The sequence below is a fragment of the Mustela erminea genome, chromosome 3, assembly GCF_009829155.1.
Source record: "Mustela erminea isolate mMusErm1 chromosome 3, mMusErm1.Pri, whole genome shotgun sequence".
NCBI lineage: Eukaryota > Metazoa > Chordata > Mammalia > Carnivora > Mustelidae > Mustela > Mustela erminea.
This window is the reverse complement of record NC_045616.1, coordinates 121,333,994-121,355,377: the sequence shown is the minus strand read 5'-3', so window position 1 is coordinate 121,355,377 and position 21,384 is coordinate 121,333,994. Positions and strand designations below refer to the sequence as shown.

Genomic DNA, 21,384 nt, shown 5'->3' with positions numbered 1-21,384 from the left:
TCATACACTGGACTCATCAAACGCTATTTTAAAGAGGCCCTTGCCTTCTGGGTGTCCGAACAGAGCTGACTCATACCTGTGGGCTCATGCTGGGGTCAGCTGGCAAGTGGTAGGTGCCCCCAGCTTCCGCGAGAGCTGTCTATTTTGGGTTGTTTCACCCTTGCAGAGGCCGAGCCTCAGAACCAAAGGGAGTGCCCCTAACAGAAGCAAAGTGCACAGTTCAGGCTACGATGCAAGGCTTCAGCTTCAAAAGCTTTGCCCGCATCGGAGCACCTGCTCCAGAGAATAGAGAAGAAAGGCTCTCAGAGCCCAGAGAGGCTTAGATCATCAGGCCGACTCCCTCACTGGACAGCTGGAGGAAACTGAGGTCCAGAGAAGGATTGGTTGGGACTCCTGCAAGGTCACCCAGTGTATGATGACTCAAAGGCAGGATTCAAAATTATGTCTCCTGGCCATTGGATTCTGAGCTCCTGTGTTTACTTTCTGACACTGCTTTCCTGAAAAGGGCCTAATCGGTGGTGGTCTAGTGACACTTGGCCACCGGCACCTTACTGCACGTGATGAGGGCATGGCTCCCTGTCAGCTTCTCCCCTCCAGCTCATGCCCACTGTTCTGGATTTGGGCCTCATTGAAGCACAAGATAGAAGCAAGAGGGGGGGAAAAGGGAAGGGAGAGGGAAAGTGAAGAGAAAGTGAACAGAGTTGAATTTTTGAAGATAAAAGCTCCAAAGTGGGGCAGCTGTCACACCAGGTTAATTTTCTGAAGCTGAATGACCTTGGGAACATCACTTTCTGCTGATCTGTCCTTCTGTCATGCTGCATGGGGCTTAGCTTTGTAGAGATACCAAACCCGCCTGGCAGCAGCAAAATCCAGCAGTGTAACCTCTTCTGCCCCAGCAGGCAGGGCACCGGCGGCCGTCCTGAGCCCATCAGCCTCCCATCTGGATGTGCGCTGGCAGGACACAGGGGGAGGAAGACCACGTCTGCCTCTGGCTCCTCCCAGCAGTCCCCTGCTCGGGGCCTCCTTTCCCCACTGAGGTTCTTGAGTCCCCTCTCCTACCTGGCCTGCTCTCAGGAGTCACCCTGAGTCCAGCCATATCTGAAGGTTAGAACGGCTATAGCCTCTCCTATGGGCCTGGATATTTAAAGCTCATCTCCTAATGGAAACAGAAAGATTGATTCCCCCAAAGAACTGGAGGGGGAGGAGGAGTCATTTAGGGCCAGTGTCCCTTAGAAGCTCTTTGAAATAAACACATACTCATTCATTCATCAAATGAGTGCCTATTGCATGCTGGGCACTTTCGGCTCGGCTCTCAGTGGGCATCAGATGGACACTAACAGATTGGAATCTGGGCTGTGCTACTAGGTGGCTGGTGGGAACTTTGGCAAGCTGCTTAAGTGTTCAGATCTTCACTTGTCTAATCTGCAAAATGGGCATAACAGAAATATTTCATGGAATTGTTAGGAGGATTACAAATAATATATGTAAAACACCCAGCCTAGTTAGTAAATCCTCCACGAATGCTACATATATAAGAATGTAGCACAGACATTGGTCATTTTCTCCATGACTTCGGGGAGGAAATAGGGAATTACGTGGGGAGAGTTGGCAGGAGACTCTTTTAAAGTTTGCTCCTAACCAGTATCTGTAGGATACCTCCCAGTTGGGAAGAGGATCCCAGCTTCCTAGACTCAGTGCAAAGTTTGGGGGATGGAAGGGGTTTATGGAAGGGAGGGAGCAGCCCTGGTTTGTACCTGTGAGTAGCCTAGCCTTTTTGTTGAGGTTGCTGGGACTTTTCAGGCTTTGTGCCTTTGCTAGTGCTACTTTTTTTTTTTTTTTTAATTGTGGTAGGAACATTTAACATGAGATCTAGCCTTTTAACAAATATTTGTGTGTACAAAATAGTATTGTCAACTCTAGGCACAATGTTGAACAGTAGCTCTCTAGAACTCACTCATCTTGAGAAACTGAACACCCCTGCTGCTGAGCACTGTCTTTAAATACTCTTTTTCCTTCTTGTTTTATTGAAATGGTGGCTAAGCTTAGGGGCCCAACCTTAACCCTTCTAAGATGCTTCTTTGGTTCCCTTAGGAACCACTCACCCCTAGGACTTTGCCTGGTATGTTCTTCTTCCTCCCTGACTGTAATTTACAGAGCTGGCTCCGCACACCGTGCAAAGGTGTGGGGTTGCCCAGGCCTGTGCACCCCTGGCTGGCCCATCTCCTAGCGTCTGCTCCCAGAAGGCTAATGGGACCAGGTGCACTCTGAGGAGGACGGCAGGGTGAGCCTCTGTGGAACTCACCTGATGCTGTAGAGGACATTTCCGTTCCGGGAGATCCTCAGCAGTTTGTTGTCAGTGGTGATCTCGTGGAAGTGAGCCCCCTTCTCGTTGGCAAAGAACAGGTCGGGTTTCCAGATGGAATCCAACATGGATGGGTCCAGGTCCAGAGAGTCATCCGGGTATTCATTGTAGGCCAGCCGGGGGTCGTTCCACTGCTGCCGCAGGAAGATGTTGACCCTGTAGTCCTACAGCCAGGAGATACGGAATAGTCAGGGTTAGGCCCCGGGAGGTCCGCTCTTGGAGGGCCCAGGGGCTTTCGTGCTCCCCAAAGTCCCTTTTGGAGAATTCGGAGTAGGGCTAAATCTTATGGGGGTGAGACATAAAGTCTGTGCCTCAGGAAGAAAGTCAGGGGAGTCACCCCTGAAGATCCTGTCAGCACGCTATCAAGTATATTCAGCTCTGAACTGATATTATTTAATGGTATTCTTCTGAAAATTTTCAAAAATAAAGTTCCACCTGACGTAGTAAACACCTGATTTCATCCCGTTGCCATTTTGTCACGTTTGCTTTGTTTTTTGGATAAGAGAGAGCACATCACAGATAAAGCTGAAGTCCCCCTTTTACTTTTTAATTTAATTTAATTTTATTTTTTAATAAAATTTGACAAATTTTTAATAAAAGTTGTCTCTACTTAACAGAGAGAGAGAAAGAGCACAAGTAGGCAGAGAGGCAGGCAGAGAGAGAGGGGGAAGCAGGCTCCCCGCTGAGCATGGACCCCGATGCAGGACTTGATCCCAGGACTCTGGGATCATGACCGGAGCCGAAGGCAGCTGCTTACCCGACTGAGCCACCCAGGTGCCCCTAAAATCCCCTTTTATTATCGAGGCTGTCAGGGCAGTAATTCCCATGCACAGTAAAGTTCAAGTGTCACTCTTCCATAGATTGACGGAGCAAAAGGAGAGGCTAAAACCTGCTGCCTGAGCATTCACGCTGTTCTGCTGAAGGGAACAATGAATTCCCAAGCAGTGAAGGAAGGACGGGTGAATTCTGAGGAGCTCCTGCTGGTCCTAGGGTTCATAACGCTCTGTTTCAGTCCCAGCCTCTCCAACCTTCTATCACACATGGTAATTTATTTGTTTGGGGAGGATTTTCTCTTTAATTTTTTTTTTTTTTCTAATGTAAGCTCTACATCCAACGTGGGGCTTGAACTCATGCCTTCAAGATCAAGAGTCGCGTGCTCTACTGACTGAGCCAGCCTGGTGCCCCTGGGGAGGATGAATAGTTTGTGGAGTCACATCTTACTGGATTCTGAGCTCAGTGCTAAGTCTAATGCTTCTCGGATGGGACTCTGGTATAGTTATTCTGCTGGGAAAAAAAAAAAAAAAAGTCACAATCAAGCCAATTAGGGAACGTGGGACTAAACTAAATGCAACTGATTTTTTACTGTGGGACTTCTTGGAGACCTTAGTATGCTAGTTATTTGTATGTATCTCCAAGAGGGGAAGTTTACTTTGGGCATTGAACTCTTGCATTTTGTGCATAATGATTGCCTTCTACTGAATATATGTTAAGAATTGCCGTCCTTGTCAAAACTTCCACCCCTCCCCTCACCTTCATTTCTCTGCCGGATGGAGAAACTGAGTTCCAGAGAGTTAAGACTGACCCAGTATCACTCTGAAAGTCAGGTCAGAGCCCAAGAGTCCTGACTCCTAGCTGAGGATTTGTTCAGTTGGTCCTAGGATTGCTGAGAGAGCCCCATTCAGCAACCGATTGCAGCCTGAGAAGCAGTTATGGTACGGGTAGGTCTCCACGCCAGGAAAGTGGATCATGAAGTTAAGAAATATTTTCATGAAGAAGTGTTTTCAGTTTTGTTAGGGAGGCATTCTTAACCTGGGATCTAGGACTCTTATGATCCTGCAAGTGGAATTTGGGATTTATTTGTGTTTTCCCAGGAAGAAGAACTTGGTTGTCTGTGCTCGACTCTCAAAAGGGTCTATAGTTCCCCAAAAGATTAATAACCTCAGTTCAAGTCTGACTCTGAATTCGGTCCTTCCAGGAATAACCTCTACACGGGAGCACCTGCTGGGACTTTCCCCGAAGGTGCTGGAGAAACAAGCCCCTGCTACATTTTCTTTCCCTTTCACTCTTTTTTTTTTTTTTAAAGATTTTATTTATTTATTTGACAGGCAGAGATCACAGGTAGGCAGAGAGGCAGGCAGAGAGAGAGGAGGAAGCAGGCTCCCTGCTGAGCAGAGAGCCCGATGCGGGGCTCGATCCCAGGACCCTGGGATCATGACCTGAGCCGAAGACAGAGGCTTTAACCCACTGAGCCACCCAGGCGCCCCTCCCTTTCACTCTTGATCTGTCATCAGCAGGGACGGACTAAAACAAAAGACCCTCCTCGCCACCCTTACCCTCACCCCTGCCGGGTCCCCCGACAGTACGGGTCTCATCCTGTTTGCCTCCGGAAATATCAATAGCTTCGTAAAGTGTTCCAAGGTATTTTATAGGATTTTCTATAATCTGATTGAAGCCTCTTCTCCCTCCAGCCCCATAGACAGTGACATTGGATCCCATCATCTCATGTCTTATCAATCCCGTGGCGGAGGCAGAGCTGTAGGCCACACCTGGATGTTGATACTTTGTTTTTCCCGCTGACAGTAATGGACAGCTCCCAAGCTGGCTGCCTCTGATCGGGAAATTAGAAATAGCCTCACTTTCTCTCTTGAATTTTATGTGGAGTGTATGTGTGTGTGTGTGCACACGTGTGTATGCTTGTGTGAGAGCGCACAGGGCAAATCACGTCAGAGGAAACAGACTGTGAGTGGTGGTGCAGGAAAAGCCTCCAGGCCCCAAACCCCAGCTTCACTTTGAGGTTCTTGCCAGTGACATGTGAGTCCTGTTTATGCGGCTGGAAGAGAGGGAAGTGGCATTTCTTAAAATGGTCTGTTAGACACCAGGCACTGTTCTAGATGCTGTCACACACACTCAGTCTTCACAAAACCCCTGCAAGCTGGACACTCAACTTCTCGTGGTGAGGGAAAGAGCACCAAGGTTTGGAAACGTTGTGAAACTTGTCCAGGGTCCAGGGCTAGTAAGTGGCGGAGCTGGGCTCTAAAGGCACGTCAGCCCCAACCGCTGTCCCCTCCCACAGGGGCGGATAGCCAGCTGCAAGTGGGGGACACTCCGCTCCCCTCCTCACTATCTCTGTGGATTCTTCCTGCTCAGCATAAGCACTGTCTCTTGCAGGAGCGTCGATGCCCCCAGGCTTCCATGGTCTCTTCCTTTTCTGATCTCCTAGCAAAACAGAATCACTGGAAACATGTCATTTAGCACTGTGTGTGTCTTATCTTCTCTACTTGACCAACAACAGTTTGAGAGGCTGAATCTGACCTTACTTTTCTCCTGCACCATCTCACCCACCTACCCAGTCAGTGCACCTGAGACCTACCCAATACCAGAGGGAGGAGGAGGCAAAGCCAGAAAAAGTTTGAGCAGGAAGAGCTTTCCTCATTTTAGAGTGGAGAGTCTCAGACCCAGAGAGAGAATGTGACTTCTGAGGTCACATAGCGATTCAGTAAAGGACCTACGATTGGAACCTGAATTTGCTTCTCTGGTGTTTAAAGTAATTAGGATAGATGGTCTCTAAGAGCCCTTCCAAATCAAATAGCTAATTGCTACTAGTTTAATTTTTTCCGGCAACATTTAACTGAGCATCCACTGAGTACTAGGCACTGTTCTAGGTACTGGAGAATCTGCCAAGAGCAAGAAAGACATATTCTTGCAGCCACAGAGCTCAAGTGTGATGTTGACATGACATAGGGATAAGGGCTCCCATAGGATTAAGTACAGGGTGCCAGGGAGGTGTAGAAGACAGGCCCTCCCGCTAGACTAGGGGCTGGTGGTCAGGGAAGGCTCCAGAAGAAGTGATATTTAAGATGAGACCAAATATGGTGAGCCAAGAGAACAAGCCCTCTGGGGCAGTAGGAGCTGCATACTGGGAAGCCTAGAGGCACAGGAAGGCGTGGCCCACTCAAAGGAGCACAGGGAGATGAATGAGTAAGGCAAGGGTGCTTGCACGGCCTTGGGCCTTGCCAACTGTCCTAAGGAATTTGGGCTTCATCCTGAGACTCCTGTGGAGCCTTTGAAGAATTTTAATGAGGAGAGGGCATTATTATATTTGCATTTGATGACTGATGTTTAAAAAATATTTTTTCTGATTATAAAAGTAAATGCATGTTGATGGTAAAAATGAGGAAGGCACATCCCTTGAAAGGAGAAAAACAAAATTAAAGCCGTAGGGTCTTGTGATGAAATGGCTAATGAAAAGCCAGAGCAGGAGACCAGGAGAATGTATCCAGTGTCCTCAGGCAGCTTGGCTCCTCCTCCCAGCAGCCCCCTGCTCCGGCCCACAGCAGCTGCTGCCCAAACAAGCTGTTGCGTCGATTTTCTCCTCTCGGGTTGGGAAATAGCAGTAGGAAATGCAGTTTGGAGGCAGTCGATGTAATTGGTGTAATAGGCTGAAAGCTAAAAGCTGTTTTGCTTACTTGGCCCTATAATCACACTGGCCAGTGTTCGATATGCTGAGGGGCCTGGTTCAAGTTCAGGGGCTAGAGGAGCAACAGACAAGTTATGTACCCAAGAACCTCAAGTTCCAGCTTCGGTGGTGGGCTTCCAGGTCTCAAGCTGTCAAAGGTGGCCCATCTAAGTCTGCTGTGGGAGGGACTTCCAGAGCTCCTGCTAGGTCGTCTTTAGCACCAACTCACCCATCCTCATTGTGAGAGTCCCTGATGGTCTGCTTCCTGGTATCTGGGCAACCGCCTTGCTTCTAAGACCGAGGTAGAGCATTAATCCCTTCATTCACTCTTTCTGTCATTCAATAAACATTTATTGGCCACTTCCTGTGTGCCACCTGCTGTGGGATGTATCCCCCCGCCCCCCCACCCCACTGCCTCTCCCACTGTGTCTAATTTCCGGTTCTAACCTTTTCCAGTAAACTCCTCTAAACTTGGTACTGTGGGGAAAGAGGAAGCATGAAGGGTTTTAGTAGGAAAGAGGCTGCTTGGGTGTGGTGGTGAGAAGGGGATGTGTCGTTACCATTGCAGTCAGAGCCAAGGGACGGCGCCCAAGCCCTGGACGAAGATCCAGATTCTTAGATCTCCCTAGGTCTCGGCATTCCAGCTCTCAAGGGGTATCTCTTCTCTAAAGCCATTTCTGCTCTATAAACATGTATTAAGCCTAGAATGGTGAGGATGGCAGCATATGGTCTTGCTTTCTGCCCTCGGATGGTTCAAATTATCTGGCAGGTGAGGCAAGATACGGACACAAATATCTCCCATACAAAACTGACAGTGACAGAGGTCAAAGGGGTTCTAAAAAAATTGCTATTAGATGTTGCTCTCGACCCACTGAGATAGTTTCCAGCCAGGTTGGATGAATCTGGAAAAGCTTCCAGAGAGAAGGTAACACTGGAAATAGCCCCTTTCGGTTTCCTCCGTCCTACTGAAGTTAACATCTCTAGGTCTGTGTTGCTCTGAGATGGGAACTCTATCTAATTTCGGCTGGAAAGGAGGCCAGGGGTGTGTGAGGGGGAAGTCCAGAGCTGAGGAGTCAGGCTTAGAGCAGGACGGGACGTGAGGCCTGGGATGGGGCATCCCCAGAGTATTTGGACGAGGCTGGATACGGTTGCAGGTGAAAGGAATCTCGTGTAGAAGGAACAGCACAAGCAACCGCGTGGAGGTAGCGCCCTTCAGACCGTTGAGCTTATCTCAACCACTGGCCGTATAAGTATTAAAAGGTCCCCCTTACTGAGGACCTTCTATGTTCTAGGCCTAGTGCTAAATCTGCCACACATTTTGTCTCCTTTTATCTTTAAAACAATCCTAGAACGTAGGTATTTTCAACCTAAGTTATAGACAAAGATTCAGAGAGGTTAAGCAATTGGTCCAAAATACACAGTAATCAGTCGGGTTGGAATCTGGATGCGGTTTGTCAGTTTATACAAGTTCATGCTCGCAACGACTCCGCTTTGTCATGGCTGGAAAACGGATTGGTGTGAGCCTGTGGTATCCTTAACTGCCAAAGCAAGGGGTCTGGATTGTGCTGTAGAGTCCGCCGAGCACCACTGGGGTCTTAAGCAGTGAGCACTCTCTCCGTTTGACTTCGGAAAGGTCAGTTTGGCAGGAATGACAAGAAGTCTTGGAAGTGAGAGAGTCAGGCATGGGGAGACCTGTTTTGAGGCATTTGAGGCAGTCCCCTCAGGGCTAGCAGAGCTGACAGCAGGAACGGAGAGTGGGGTAGGTCAGAGAATCGTCACCTCCATCATTAAATACTAATTAAATATAGTGAGAAGGAACCCTTGGAGAATTCTGTCTCAACTTTCGCATTTTACACACGGTCCAGAGAGGGAGATGGACTCTCCCTGGGCCACACAGCAATTCGGCAACTAAGGTGGGACTTGCATACAGATATCTTGACCCCATCCCACTTCTTCTCCTATCCACACACTTTTGAGGGCAGGAGAAGGAGAACCAAGTTGAAGGTGCCATCGAGCCGGTCCTGCCCTCCTTGGAGAAGCTCAGATGTGAACTTGGCTCTGACGGGATTTGGGATTAGCCTGAGCGCCAGACCATTCTGCTGAAAGCCAGCGACCAGGGCCTCAGAGGAGAGGATGCCCAGGCTTGGTTTATGAGCTGCTGCTTCCTCTCCCACCTGCTGCCCTTCTTCCCTCAGACCTCTGAGACGCACTGTGGAGCTGAAGTCATAGCCTTTGTGAGACAAGCCAGGACCAGAGTTCCCCAGGTCTGTGAGAGTGAGGACCTGGCTCATTGGTGCCTGTGGAGTTTCCTAAATCCTCACCAAGTGCCAGGTCCTGTGCTAAGAGCTGTAGTGAACTCTCCAAATTCTCACCGCGATGCTATATTACAGATAAACTGAGGCCTGGGGATATCAAGGACTTTGTGTCAAGTTAGTGACAGAGCCAAAGCTTGAACGCATGACTGGCTGACTCCAAAATCTGCTTTTAAAAAAAAAATTTGACAGAGATTGAGAGAGAGAGAGGAAGAGAGGGAGAGAGACCACAAGCAAGGGAACCGACAGGCAGAGGAACAGGGAGAAACAGACTCCCCACCAAGCAGGGAGCCCGATGCTGGGCTTGATTCCAGGACCCTGGGATCATGACCCGAACTGAAAGCAGCGGATTAACTGACCGAACCACCCAGGCACCTCTCCAAAGTCTGCTTTTAAGTAGTACACAGCATTGGCTTCTTTTATTAACAATGCATTATATTTTGTTGCTGCTTATTACTTTTCAAAGCACCCTCACGGTAATTTTGTTCTATGACGTTTGGCATGAAGGGAAGATTCTTCCTCCCACTGGACAGATGAGGAAATTCAATCCCTGAGATTTCAAGTTCCCACCATTAGTTACTGGTAGATGCAGAATTGATAACAACAGTGCAAATAATACTAATATTTAAGATTGAGACTTTGCCATAGGTAAGGAATGATGCCAAGAGCATGATGTGTGTTAACTTCATAATAGTCCTGTGATGTAGGTTTGATTATTACAGTTAGATAATTATTACAGTTAGATAATACATTTTAAAGTTAAGTAAATCAAGGCACACAGAGGCGAAAGTACTGTTTCTAATATCACACAGCGAGTAAGTGCCGAAGCGGTCATTCAGACCCGAGACGTTCACTCTAGAGCCCACGCACTTAAGTCCTAGACTACGCTGCCCAGGATCTCCTAGAATTGCCCCAAGTGAGAGTTTCATGACCCGTTAATGCCATTGGATACTGCCTCTGGCTGCAGTGATGCAGCCATGGGTTTGTGGATACCCGCAATTATCAGGAAGTATTACAAGGGGCAGCAGACCCAAAGCTTCTGCCCCAGGTCCAGCAGTCCACTAGTGCTCCTACCTCAGTCCTGATCTGACCCTTGAATATGACCCATCCTCTGCTCTGCACTCAAATCCAGTGCTGGCAGACTCCCCAGATCCCGACCCACTGACTCCTTGGCTCCAGATGCTGGCTCTGTGGCTTGAACCTCTCCCAAGTCACCACCCTGCCTGGTGCATTCTCATTCAGATCTCATGCATCCAGAGATACATTTGTTGTAGAGAACTGTAGATGGTTTGGACCAGTGGAGCTGAGCATCTTTGTTTGTCTTTAGGGGATCCCTAAAACACAGCATGAGTTTAATAATTACATAAAAATGCTAATAGCAGCTACTTTTATTGGAAGTCTAGCATTTGCTAGAACTTTATGTGCATTGTATCTCTAAACCTTTCATCAACCTAGCACATTGGGTATTATTATCCTCATTTTACAGGGGAGGAACCTGAAATCTGGAGAGGTCAAATAGAGGTTAAATGTTAGGCCCAACCTCTCCTCATTAGTAGGAGCTAGAGCAGGGATGTGAATCCAGGACTGTGTGGCTGCCAATTTCATGTTCTTTTCACAACTGCATGCTGCTTCTCTCCTTCTAAAACCGCATTCCTACATGATGGTGAAAGAGATATAAGAGACATAGTATACTGGGACCCCACAGAGCCCATGTGACAGGTCCGTCCATGCATCTCCTTAGATCCAGTAGCAGGCGGAGAACACTGGACTGGTATGTTAAACAGTGAGGTGGCTTCATAACTGGTTGCCAAAGGGTGCAGATTGGGAGTGGATGTTAAGCTGGCAAGAGGGAAGAGGACAGTGTTGGCAGCACCGGGTGCAGTGGTGAGACACACTGCTCACACATTTGGAAATATGGAAATCAGGCTGCGCTGTGTGGGTTAAACTCACAGTAGAGAAGAATTTCCAGTAGAGGAGTCTAGCGAGGCCTAGCATCGGTCACAATGCCCTATGTGTAATCCTGATGATTTAGAACAGGACTATCCTTGTGATTTAATAACTGGAACCCTAATTTACTATACTGTATCTCATTTAGAGAACTCTTTTTTTCCCCAAGATTTTATTTATTTATTTAACAGACAGAGATCACAAGTAGGCAGAGTGGCAGGCAGAGAGTGGGAAGTGGAAGCAGGCTCCCCACTGAGCAGAGAGCCCGATGCAGGGCTCGATCCCAAAACCCTGAGATTATGACCTGAGCTGAAGGCAGAGGCTTAACCCACCGAACCACCCAGGTGCCCTAGAGAGCTCTTTTATAAACAGGGATATATTCGTTCAGTGGTATGGGAAAGGGTATTTTGAGGAGCAGGAATTTGGCAATTGGTGATCTAGCATCATCGAGGTGGGGGAGGGGGGAACACCATATTTTCATTCCTACAGAGAGGACTTCTGTGTGGTGAGGCAGGGAGCCTTTCTTAGATCTCTCTCCGGCCTGAATAAAATATCCCTAAAGATGATCTGTCTTCTTTTCCTTCAGTTGCAGGTGTGTCTAATGTGAGTCCTGATTGGTGTCTCCGATATTCAGAGAGTGGCGAGGGAGTGCTTTCATGGAGGACATGAACATTCTTATTACTCGCATGGAAAACCCCATTGTAAATTCAATAAAGTGGCAGTCTTATTTACCCACTTCAGTCCTCTGTGGGTTTGATTGTCATGAGTCAGCCTTTCTGAATCCAAAGATAGAGAGCCAACTCCAAGCTGTCATAAATCCCTGTTGTGATGCCTCCCTCGGTGGGGTGCCGGGAGAGAGACATCCAGCCCTGTTTTCTGTCTGTAACAGACTCTAATGGGATTTCTGAGCCTTCTCTCCTTGGCCTCCTTTTAGTGTTCATTTTACCAAGGCTTCGTGGGGTGTTGAGCCGTATCTAATTGGATGACATTTAATAGACTTTCTCTTGGATCCCCCAAACCCAAGAGTATAAAAAAATGACCTCGCATTAGCCGTGTAGGAAGACCAAAAGTGTAATGGAAAACAACAACAACAACAAAAAGGATCTCATCTAAAATAGTAACCACCCTCACAAAATATCCACCAATAAACCTAGCAGGAAATATGTGATTCGTAGGTATTTAGGAAAACCCCTCAAAACTCTAAAACCTTACCGAAAGGCATAAAGGAGTGCCTAGATAAATGGAGAGACATACCATGTTTATATAATATTGTAAAGATGTCAATTAATTCCAAATTAATCTATAAACTCAATGCAATCCCAATAAAAACCTGAGGCGATTTTTTTCAGCCTCAACACGCTGATTTGGCAGGGAAAACGGGCTGGAAACATCAGGAATACCTCAGAAGAACATCAGAGAACTCTTTCTACCAGACACAGAAATATAACGTTAAGCCATAGTAATTAAAACAGGGTGGTACTGATGCAGAAACAGACAAAGAGCAACAGGACAACACACTGAGATTGGAAACAGACCTAGGAGTATATGGGGATTTAGTTTATGAGACGGAGAGCATCTCACAGTGGAGAAATACCACTTAAGAATAATGATGGGACAATTGCCGTCTAATTGGAGAAAAATAGAGTTGAGCCACCACCAAACATATTGCAGAAAAATGAAACCCACTGTATTAAGGAGGTCCATGTAAAAAGGGAAACCTGTACTATTATTGATAATGCCCAGCAAGCAAAGAATAGGCAAAGATGCTCAAATGTACTCGGGGGTCCAGAGTGAAAATGCAAAAATGACAATGAGGCACCATTTAAAAAAAATCCCCCTTGGGAAAATTAACAGGCTTGATAATATCTTGGGTCAGCAAGGGTAAAAAGAGACAATGCTGCTGGGGGCACAGTGAATTAGAAGCTTCTTTGGAAGTGAGCTGGGCCATGCCTCTGTCAAAATCACAAAAAGTTGCATGTCCTTTGATGAAATCATCTGCTTCTGGAACATATCCTGAGGAAACATGCAGAGTTATGTCCGAGAATATTCTTTGCGTTGTTGTTTGTAATAGTAAAAAGCTGCATAATCATAAAAGGTCCATCAGGAAAAGAACATTTAAAAAAAAAATCTTATTTGTTTATTTGAGAGAGAGAGAGAGAGCACAAGCAGGGGGAGCAGCAGAGGCAGAGGGAGAAGCAGACTTCCCACTGAGCAGGGAGCCCAATGTGGGGCTGGATCCCAGGACCCCTGGGACCATGACCTGAGCCGAAGGCAAATGCTTAAGGACTGAGCCACCCAGGCATCCCGAGAAGAGTGGTTTAATACCAAAGAATGATGGTCTGTCCTGAGCATGGGATTTTTTTTTTTTTTAAAGATTTATTTGTTTGTTTGAAAGAGAGAGAGAGAGAGAGAATGCAGGGGGAGGGGCAGAGGAAGAGAGAGAACGTGAAGCAGACTGCTCCTGCGCAGGGAACCTGATGTGACTCAGAGCTCCACCTCACGACCCTGAGATCATGACCAGACACAAAATCAAGAGTCGTGCACTTAACTGGCTGAGTCACCCAGGCGCCCCATGGAGCACGGGATTTTGCAGACAGGCCATAAAGCTTGGAAACAGACTTAAAGTACTTGTCATATCTGGCATGTGGAAATAATAAACCACCTCTTATATTCCAAGTTGGTGTTGTGCAGAGAGCGAAGAAGGAGTTAGACCCAGATGTAGTAACAGGCAGAGAGTCCAAGGCACGGTGGAAAGGGAAAGAACACAGACCTATTTACACAGCGGTTGTGCATATGTATGTAAGTCTTTGTGCGATCGAGCAAGGCAGTAGGACAGACATGATTTGTCTGTCTGTGGTGCTGAACTTGGGATAGGGCAGTGGGAGTAAGAACAGAGTAGGAAGCAGGGGCATTCCTGTTTTCTTTCTCTCTCTTTTCTTTTTTTATTGGACATCTACAAAAGCTTGTTTTCACCTGTTACTTGTGTACTTAAAAGAATGTTCCAGAGTGTCTGTAGCACAGTGTGAGTCAACACTGGGACATGGCTACCTAATGGGGAATGTCTTGGGAGTGGCCAGCATAGGAGTGATTTTGGGAGTCTGAGGGTGTTCCCTGGGGTGGCCTTGGGGAGGCAGGGATTGAGAGAAAGACCAAGGGAATGAGATTCCTGGCCTCTCTCTGCTTCATCCGGAACGGCCTCGTTTTGTTTTCTTTAATCAGTTTGTCAAAGTGCTACATAAGATTTAGCATAAAGCTGAACAGAGCTGCTGTTAAAAGCAATGCTCTGAAGCCCACTAACCCAGGACTGGAATGGCAGTGGCCTCACTTTGCTCCACTCTGAGCACTCCTGGGGGCTGCGGTTCATTTTTTGGCCTTTCATCTCAAGATGGAAGTCAATGGCCCTGGATGTACTCGGCAAGCCCCATGATGGTAAAGGGTCTGGGCACCAGGGGGGATGGTTGAAGAGGCCAGGTGTGGACAGAAGGCAAGAGGACTGACCTCAGTTATTGGAAGGGCTGTCAGGTGAATATGTTGGTTCTCTATGGCTCTAGGAGCAGAATGAAATCCATGGGTAAATGGAGATTTCCGGGTCCAAAGGTGGAATGGGCTTCCTTGAGAGGTAGAGAGCTCTCTGTTTCTGGAGGTATACAAGCAGAAAGTACCTGGCCATAGGGTTTGTGGCAGAGATTCTGGCAACAGATGGCCATTCCACTAGAGGACCTGCAAGGTTAATTCTTTTCCAATACTGACTGAGCTCCTATGGTTCAGGCAGTGTGTCGGGAACTGGATCTATGGGGACGATTGAGAGAGATAGGAACCGTCTTCCAATAAAAAAGCAAACAAGACAACCAATAAGTGAATGTTTACATTTGAGATGTTGCTTCAAGGAATATAGTGATGTGATAGTGCCCACAAGGGGTATTATTTTTAGCTGGAGAGTCAGGGACGAGCGCTCTGTAGAGATAGCTTAGCCCTGCAGGATGGGAAGGAACCATTCATACAGAGATCTCCCTGGGCGGAGGGAACACACAGAACAGAGGAAGAGAAGCTGCCATGGACTTGAAGCAGGAGAACCCTGTGATCGGATTTAGGGCTTCAAAAGATCCCTCTGGCCACTCTGGGAAGCAATAGTGGACAGGACAAGGCGAGGCATGAAGGCCAGGTAGGAGGTCATTTTAGTCAGGTAGGAGAAAGAGGATGTCACCTAGAGCTGACAGCCCCCGAGTTGGAAAAAGCAGATGGATTTAGTTTTTCTTCCATGGTTCGATGTATCTGCTTCATTCAATCCACTGACCCCAGAAGTAGGTTGGCCTTGTAAAGTACTGCTTCCCAAACAATATATTAACATTTAGGGTTGGGCTAAAGGGTATTTAATCTCCTTATGTAGTAGCTCTCTTTGTGTATCTTGAAGTCTTACTTGGGAATATCCAAAGAGAAGGATGAACTAGGTCTTGTGATATAAATTCTGGTAGAATTGCACAAATAGATTAACCGGCCGCAATGTAGAAGACCAGGATGAGGTCATGTCCTCCCATGGCCCACTGTCCCCTTGGCTCTGCTGCACAGGTGGGCCAGGCCAAGAGCAAGGCTTCAGAAGTTAGGCACCAGGAGATTGTAACTGGCAAAGACATTTATCGGCTGGAAAGGCTTGGGTGAATTAAGCCCCTCTGGGCTTCAGTTTCCTCATCTATAACATGGGATTGTTGGAGTACATGGAATAACCCCCATAATTTGCTAAGCACAGATACCTGGTTTTCAATAAAGTGGTCCATAAATGACAAACACTACCACCTCACCGTCTCTTCACAGCCAAGCTTTTTGGAAGAATTATCTTCCAACTATCTTTGCTTCAGTATGTCTTCTGCTTTCTCTGTGCCCCCAATGTTACATTCCCTAATTTCATACACATTCCCCTTCCCTCAGCCCCTACTGCCAAACCCATTAGATCCTATTGTCTTTTCGTACTTGAATTTCGCCCCCTTTAGCACTGTTGAACACATACTGGTTTCTTAAAACCCTCTCACCATTGGGTCATTCCATGACATCATTCTCTGCTGGAAGGTTTTAACATGGAGGGTACCATGATCAGATTTCCATTTTAGAAAAATGACTCAAAGTCACATAACAGCACTGTCACGGCACCCACCACATAAGAATGAATGCATGGAGTTAAGTGTTGGCCAATATTGCTCAGGGTTGTCATGATTTGCAATGTCCCATAGCGTTCTGTGCAAACCTCTGTGACCGCTCTTATCACACTGTGTAGTCACCTTTGGTTTTGTTGTTTGCCGTCTCCAAGAGAGAAAGAAGATACCTACTATTCCCATTTACTTCTGGGATTTTTCTTGAGGCATGGCCACATGACTTCCTCTAGAGAGTGAGTTCTGAGCAGAAGCAGTCAATGTCACTTCCGGGAGGAAAGCAACATGTGAAATCACATGTTGATACAGAGATGCAGTGCTCAGCCAGAACATTGAGGACAGTAGTGTTGGAGCATCCCCTGGATCTGTAGCAGACTTGAGATGACTGATAAATCAATCTTTGTTGTTTTAAGACTTTGAGATTTAGTGGGTTGTCTGTAGTAGAAGGAAAGCCTAGACTAACATGAATAAAACAGAACTCTATCCCAAGAGCTTAATGCCATGTTCAGCACATATAGGACCTTAATAAATAGAGGTGAAAAGCATCAATGAATAAATAGGGAACAGCAGGGAAAAAACCCAAGAAGGCATCTCCTTAGGCTTGTGTATTGGAGTCCTTGGCTGGTTGGTTCAGTAGTTAAACAACCCTTTACCTTTCTGTAGCATTCATGAAGGGCTTTCATACCAATTACTCGTGTGTTCTACACACCATTCTTGGAGCCATATACCTAGTGGGGACCAAGTCTCAGTAGCATGAAGTGGAGGCAGAGTTAGAACTAAGCTCCTGGTCTCTTAATTCCTGGGCCAGAACTTTGTTCATTGCTCCTTAATACTTAGAAATGAGGCTGAACTTGTGGACTATAGCTACATAGGCTGCTGCTAATCACTGGGGGTCCGGCACACAGTGTGTCTGTCTCTATGCCACGTCAGCCCAAGACTTGGCAAGAGAGGCCAGAGCACGTGTCCTAATAATGGACACACTGGGATTCATGCCCAAAGGATGTCAATATACACACACACGCACGCACACACACACGCATACACTCTGTCTCTCTCGCATTTGTTTACTCATAAATTCCAACTTTCGGTGTGTCCCCACACGTGCACACTCCCATGTGCTCCTGCGCACATGCACACACATATTTGTACCTACATAATGATACACACTTAAAAACTCTCACTTATTCACACGTAACTGTGTGTCCACACATTCACATGCATGTGCATACACACACAAGTGTGCTCACCCAAATGCTGATGTATACTGAAATACGTGCTCATCTACTCACAAGCCCCTGCATATAATTACAGAACTGAAGATAAGAACTTCCTGTACATTCACTTTTAAGTACTTTTATGTATTCTTGCAAATATGTGTGCACACAGAAACATGCAACCCACACTTATTACTTGTGCACTTACAACCACAGGAGCAAACATCCCTATGTTCATACTGTACTTGGTCATACACATGTCTTGTTGAGGTTACCTATTTCAGTATCTTTTTTTTTGTTTTGTTTTTTAAAGATTTTATTTACTTATTTGACAGATGGAGATCACAGAGAAGCAGGCAGAGAGAAAGGAGGAAGCAGGCTCCCTGCTGAGCAGAGAGCCTGATGTGGGGCTCAATCCCAAGACCCTGGGATCATGACCTGAGCCGAAGGCAGAGGCTTTAACCCACTGAGCGACCCGGGCACCCCCCTATTTCAGTATCTTTAAGCCAGCACGCACTATGCCCATGCCTAGGTCCATACACATTCGCACAAGTGCATAGTCCCACAGTTTACACCTGTGTAAGTACTACACAGACACATAGATTCTGCAGTCTGAGCACTTAAGGCACACTTCCATGTGTCCTGACAAGCTGGATGGATCCCCCTGGGTTCTAGCTCCAGATCTTTTTCTTATAGCCTGCCAAGGGAGCTGCTCTAGTTCAGGCCCACCCTTCCTTCTCTCTTTTCCATTCCTGTTCCAACCCTGCACTCATTTTCTGCCTCGCCTCAATGAAAGTCCCTAGAAAGGTCAGATGAAGGTCTGGCAGCTCCAGCGTTCCCCTCGTCAGGAATGGGTAGAGATCCCCGTTGCTTTTCTGGCTGCCTCTCTCTGTGCTCAGGTCTGTTAGCTCTGGTGAATAAAGCCAGGCCCTGGGAAGCAGACAGTTGGGCCTGGGGACTCCAGCTGTTTATAGAGCTGCTCTGCACTCCTACTGCTCTGGGAGAACAAACACTGCCTGGAAAGTTTCTGCCACATGGGCCCAGGGGGCACCACCAGCTTTTTGCATGGTCGGCGAGGCCAGGTCCTAGGCTGGGAGTCTATTCAGTGAAGTTCTCCTTCATCTCTGATTTCCTTATGATAAAAGGAAACAAGCAAGGCCTGGGGAATTCCAAACATCCAGGAATGATATATTTATATTTGGCTCAGGAGAAGATGAGCTTTGGGGGGAGATCAGATCTCAATTCACATTCTACCTCTGCCACTGATGAGCTGTGTGACTTTATGCAAGTAACTTAACCTTTCTGAGCCTCTGCTTACTTATCTGTAAAATGGAGATAATATGTCATGCTTCATGAAGGTTGCCATGAGCTCTGAATGAGATGACACAGGCAGGAGTGCTCTGCTCACTGCCTGGCCTGCAGTAGCATTTAAGGCATGGTTGCGGCTCCTGTCTTGCTCTCCAAGCATATTCTGAGTGACGAGGAAAGAGGCTCGAATGGGAAAATGGTCCAAACGGTTTGGTCGGTGGGATCTAGGTGAGAAAGAAGCTAAGCGGGGGAGGGGAAGCCTTGGCCGCACAAACAGCATTCAACCTGGATTTCTGTCACACTTGTACCATGGTTCGTGACCTTGCTCAAGTGATGTCCCCACTCCGGAGGTCAGATTCCTTCTCTGTAAAATGAAGGACTGCCTTTGACAATTTCTTAAGGCTTTTTTCTAGTTCTGAGATACTAGGTTATGTTCTTTTGAAATTATCTGCAAAGTAAATGAAATGCATATAGATAACTAAGGACCCAGTGGGGAGGAAAATGATAGTATCATGGAATGTATGAGCTGAACCTGGTTAACTCCTATTCTGGATTAACATTATTAAGAAGGAGAAAACTATGTCACCAGTGGACCACTCCCAAGGAGGCAGGTCATTGCCAAGTCTTCATTCTTTGTCTGTGGATTTGGTTTCTCCCCTGCAGGGGGCCATGTCCCCCCAGGCTTCCCTTGTGGGCTAGCTCCAGTTTTAGTGTGTATGATTTTCCCCTGAGGCGTGCTGAGCCTGGCACGAGGTGAGGTTGGATTTCCACATTTGTGATGCTTAGGTGGTTGCTTAAGCCTGCTGTGCGGCTCTGTGGTCCCTCGATTTCCTGAGTCTTTGCACTTTGATGTGACTCAGTGTGGTGCACAGGGAACACCTTTTGTGGGTCAGGAGAACTGGGTCTTTAGCCCCCGCTGGTGTGTCCATATCTGCTTCCTCAGCTGCACACTGGGCGACAGAGTGTCGATTATGTCTACTGCGTACAGAGTGCTTGGAAGACCGAGGGGTTAGTGCAGGCATCAGATGAGAGAGTGGGTGTGGAATGTGTTGAAAATTGTAAGTGCTATTTAATAATTATGGCTGATATCCACTGTGCTTGTACTTTGCGTCAAGCACTGTGCTTGGCATTTTCTATGCTTTGTTTCCTAATCCTCACAATAGGTCATAAGGAGGAGGCTACTGGTACCCCACTCTGCAGATGAGGAGGCTGACTCAGGCTACCCTGTCCAGGGTCATGGGGCTGAACCTCAAGTTTTGTCTGGCCATGGAAGATTATGTCTTAATTGCTATGCTGTCTCTAGAGAGAGCAAAAGGCACAAGGACTGAAGTCTGGAAAGGTAGACAGAAGACATGGGGGAGGGGAAATGGAGGGTCAAGGTCCTACGCTGATCAGCGATAGCTTTGGGGGCTCCATTGTCATCATCATCAACGTTATCATGGGAAACATTAAGAGCACTGACAAAAAGCATTTACTGTGATAAAAACTTTCTTGCACATAATTTCTACCCATGATACCTTGATGAAGTCAGTATGTTAGTCACCACTGGGATTTTACGAGGCTTAAAGACATGAAGCAAGTCAGCTCCTCATACACGGTGAGTGAGGTCGGGTCTGTGTGATGCCAGAGCCAGGCTTGTAACCCCCACACAAGATAAGGGCAAAACTGCTGTTCTTTTAGGAGGAACCTGTGTCTAGGAAATTGATCTCTGTGCAGCCATTGTAGGGAAACAAGTTGGACAGTAGATGTCCTCCAAGAACCAAATTCTTCACAGAGCTGGGAGATCCCTGACTTGATCTGATGACTATTTACCGTTCCAGAAGAAGAGTGGAAGTGTCAACACTCACCACACAGAGCATATGAATAATGTGCTTCTGATTTGGGAGGGATAAGAAGAAAAGCATTAGGAGCTCTCAAGACATCCATTTGAAGTATGGGAAAACTTGGCTTCTTGACCTGGATACCAATGAAAGGCAGCCATGTTTGTTTCTAGACAATAGGTGAGATCATCTCCGTTTGGAGATAATAGGCCTATTAAATTTTAGGGAGTTTGACCAGTTGTCCCAGGGTCGACTTGACCCTATCAAGACAGGCCTCTTTGCAAAAGGACAGATTTTGGACCATTTGCCCCATGACCTAGAGAGCTCAGTGATTTTTGCCAGTCTGGGATTGAAAGATTAGATCTAATCTCCATAAACGTTTAGGACCAAATAATTGTGTGAATCAACAGACCCTACTTGATGTTTGGTTTATTTATCTTAAAAAGTCACCGAGCCCATGTTATTAAATCACTGTGCCAGCTGCTGAGGTTGCCACAGGAAATGAGACAAGATTGCAGCCCAGCACTAAGTTACATGGTAGCGAGAGCAGGGATGAATAAGCAGACCATTAACTGTGTTCCATGTTACTTACCAAGTGGTAAGTGCTACTACGGATACTGTAAAATGTGTCAGGAGAATGGGTGGAAAGAACTCATTGTAGCCTTGGGTCAAGAATGCAGGTGAGCTCACACATGTACACAGGTGTGAAAGTATGCCAGCTGCTTCTGCTTCCAACTTAGAGGAGAATAGGAAGGAGTCAGTAGGGGAAGGAGGGCTGGTGTGGTGCTCTAGGCAGAGTCCTCCATGGCATCAGCACAGAGACA

At 46.9% G+C, this 21,384-nt stretch overlaps 1 protein-coding gene across 2 annotated transcripts in view; it reads right to left on the bottom strand.

Moving 5' to 3' along the window:
• GLRA1 (glycine receptor alpha 1) overlaps positions 1–21,384 on the bottom strand; it is an 82,218-nt gene that overhangs the window by 20,698 nt on the left and 40,136 nt on the right. For both annotated transcript variants that reach the window (XM_032337249.1, XM_032337250.1), the window contains exon 4: positions 2,303–2,526. In XM_032337249.1, coding sequence (XP_032193140.1) covers positions 2,303–2,526 — 224 coding nt within the window. The remainder of the gene's footprint in view (positions 1–2,302; positions 2,527–21,384) is intronic.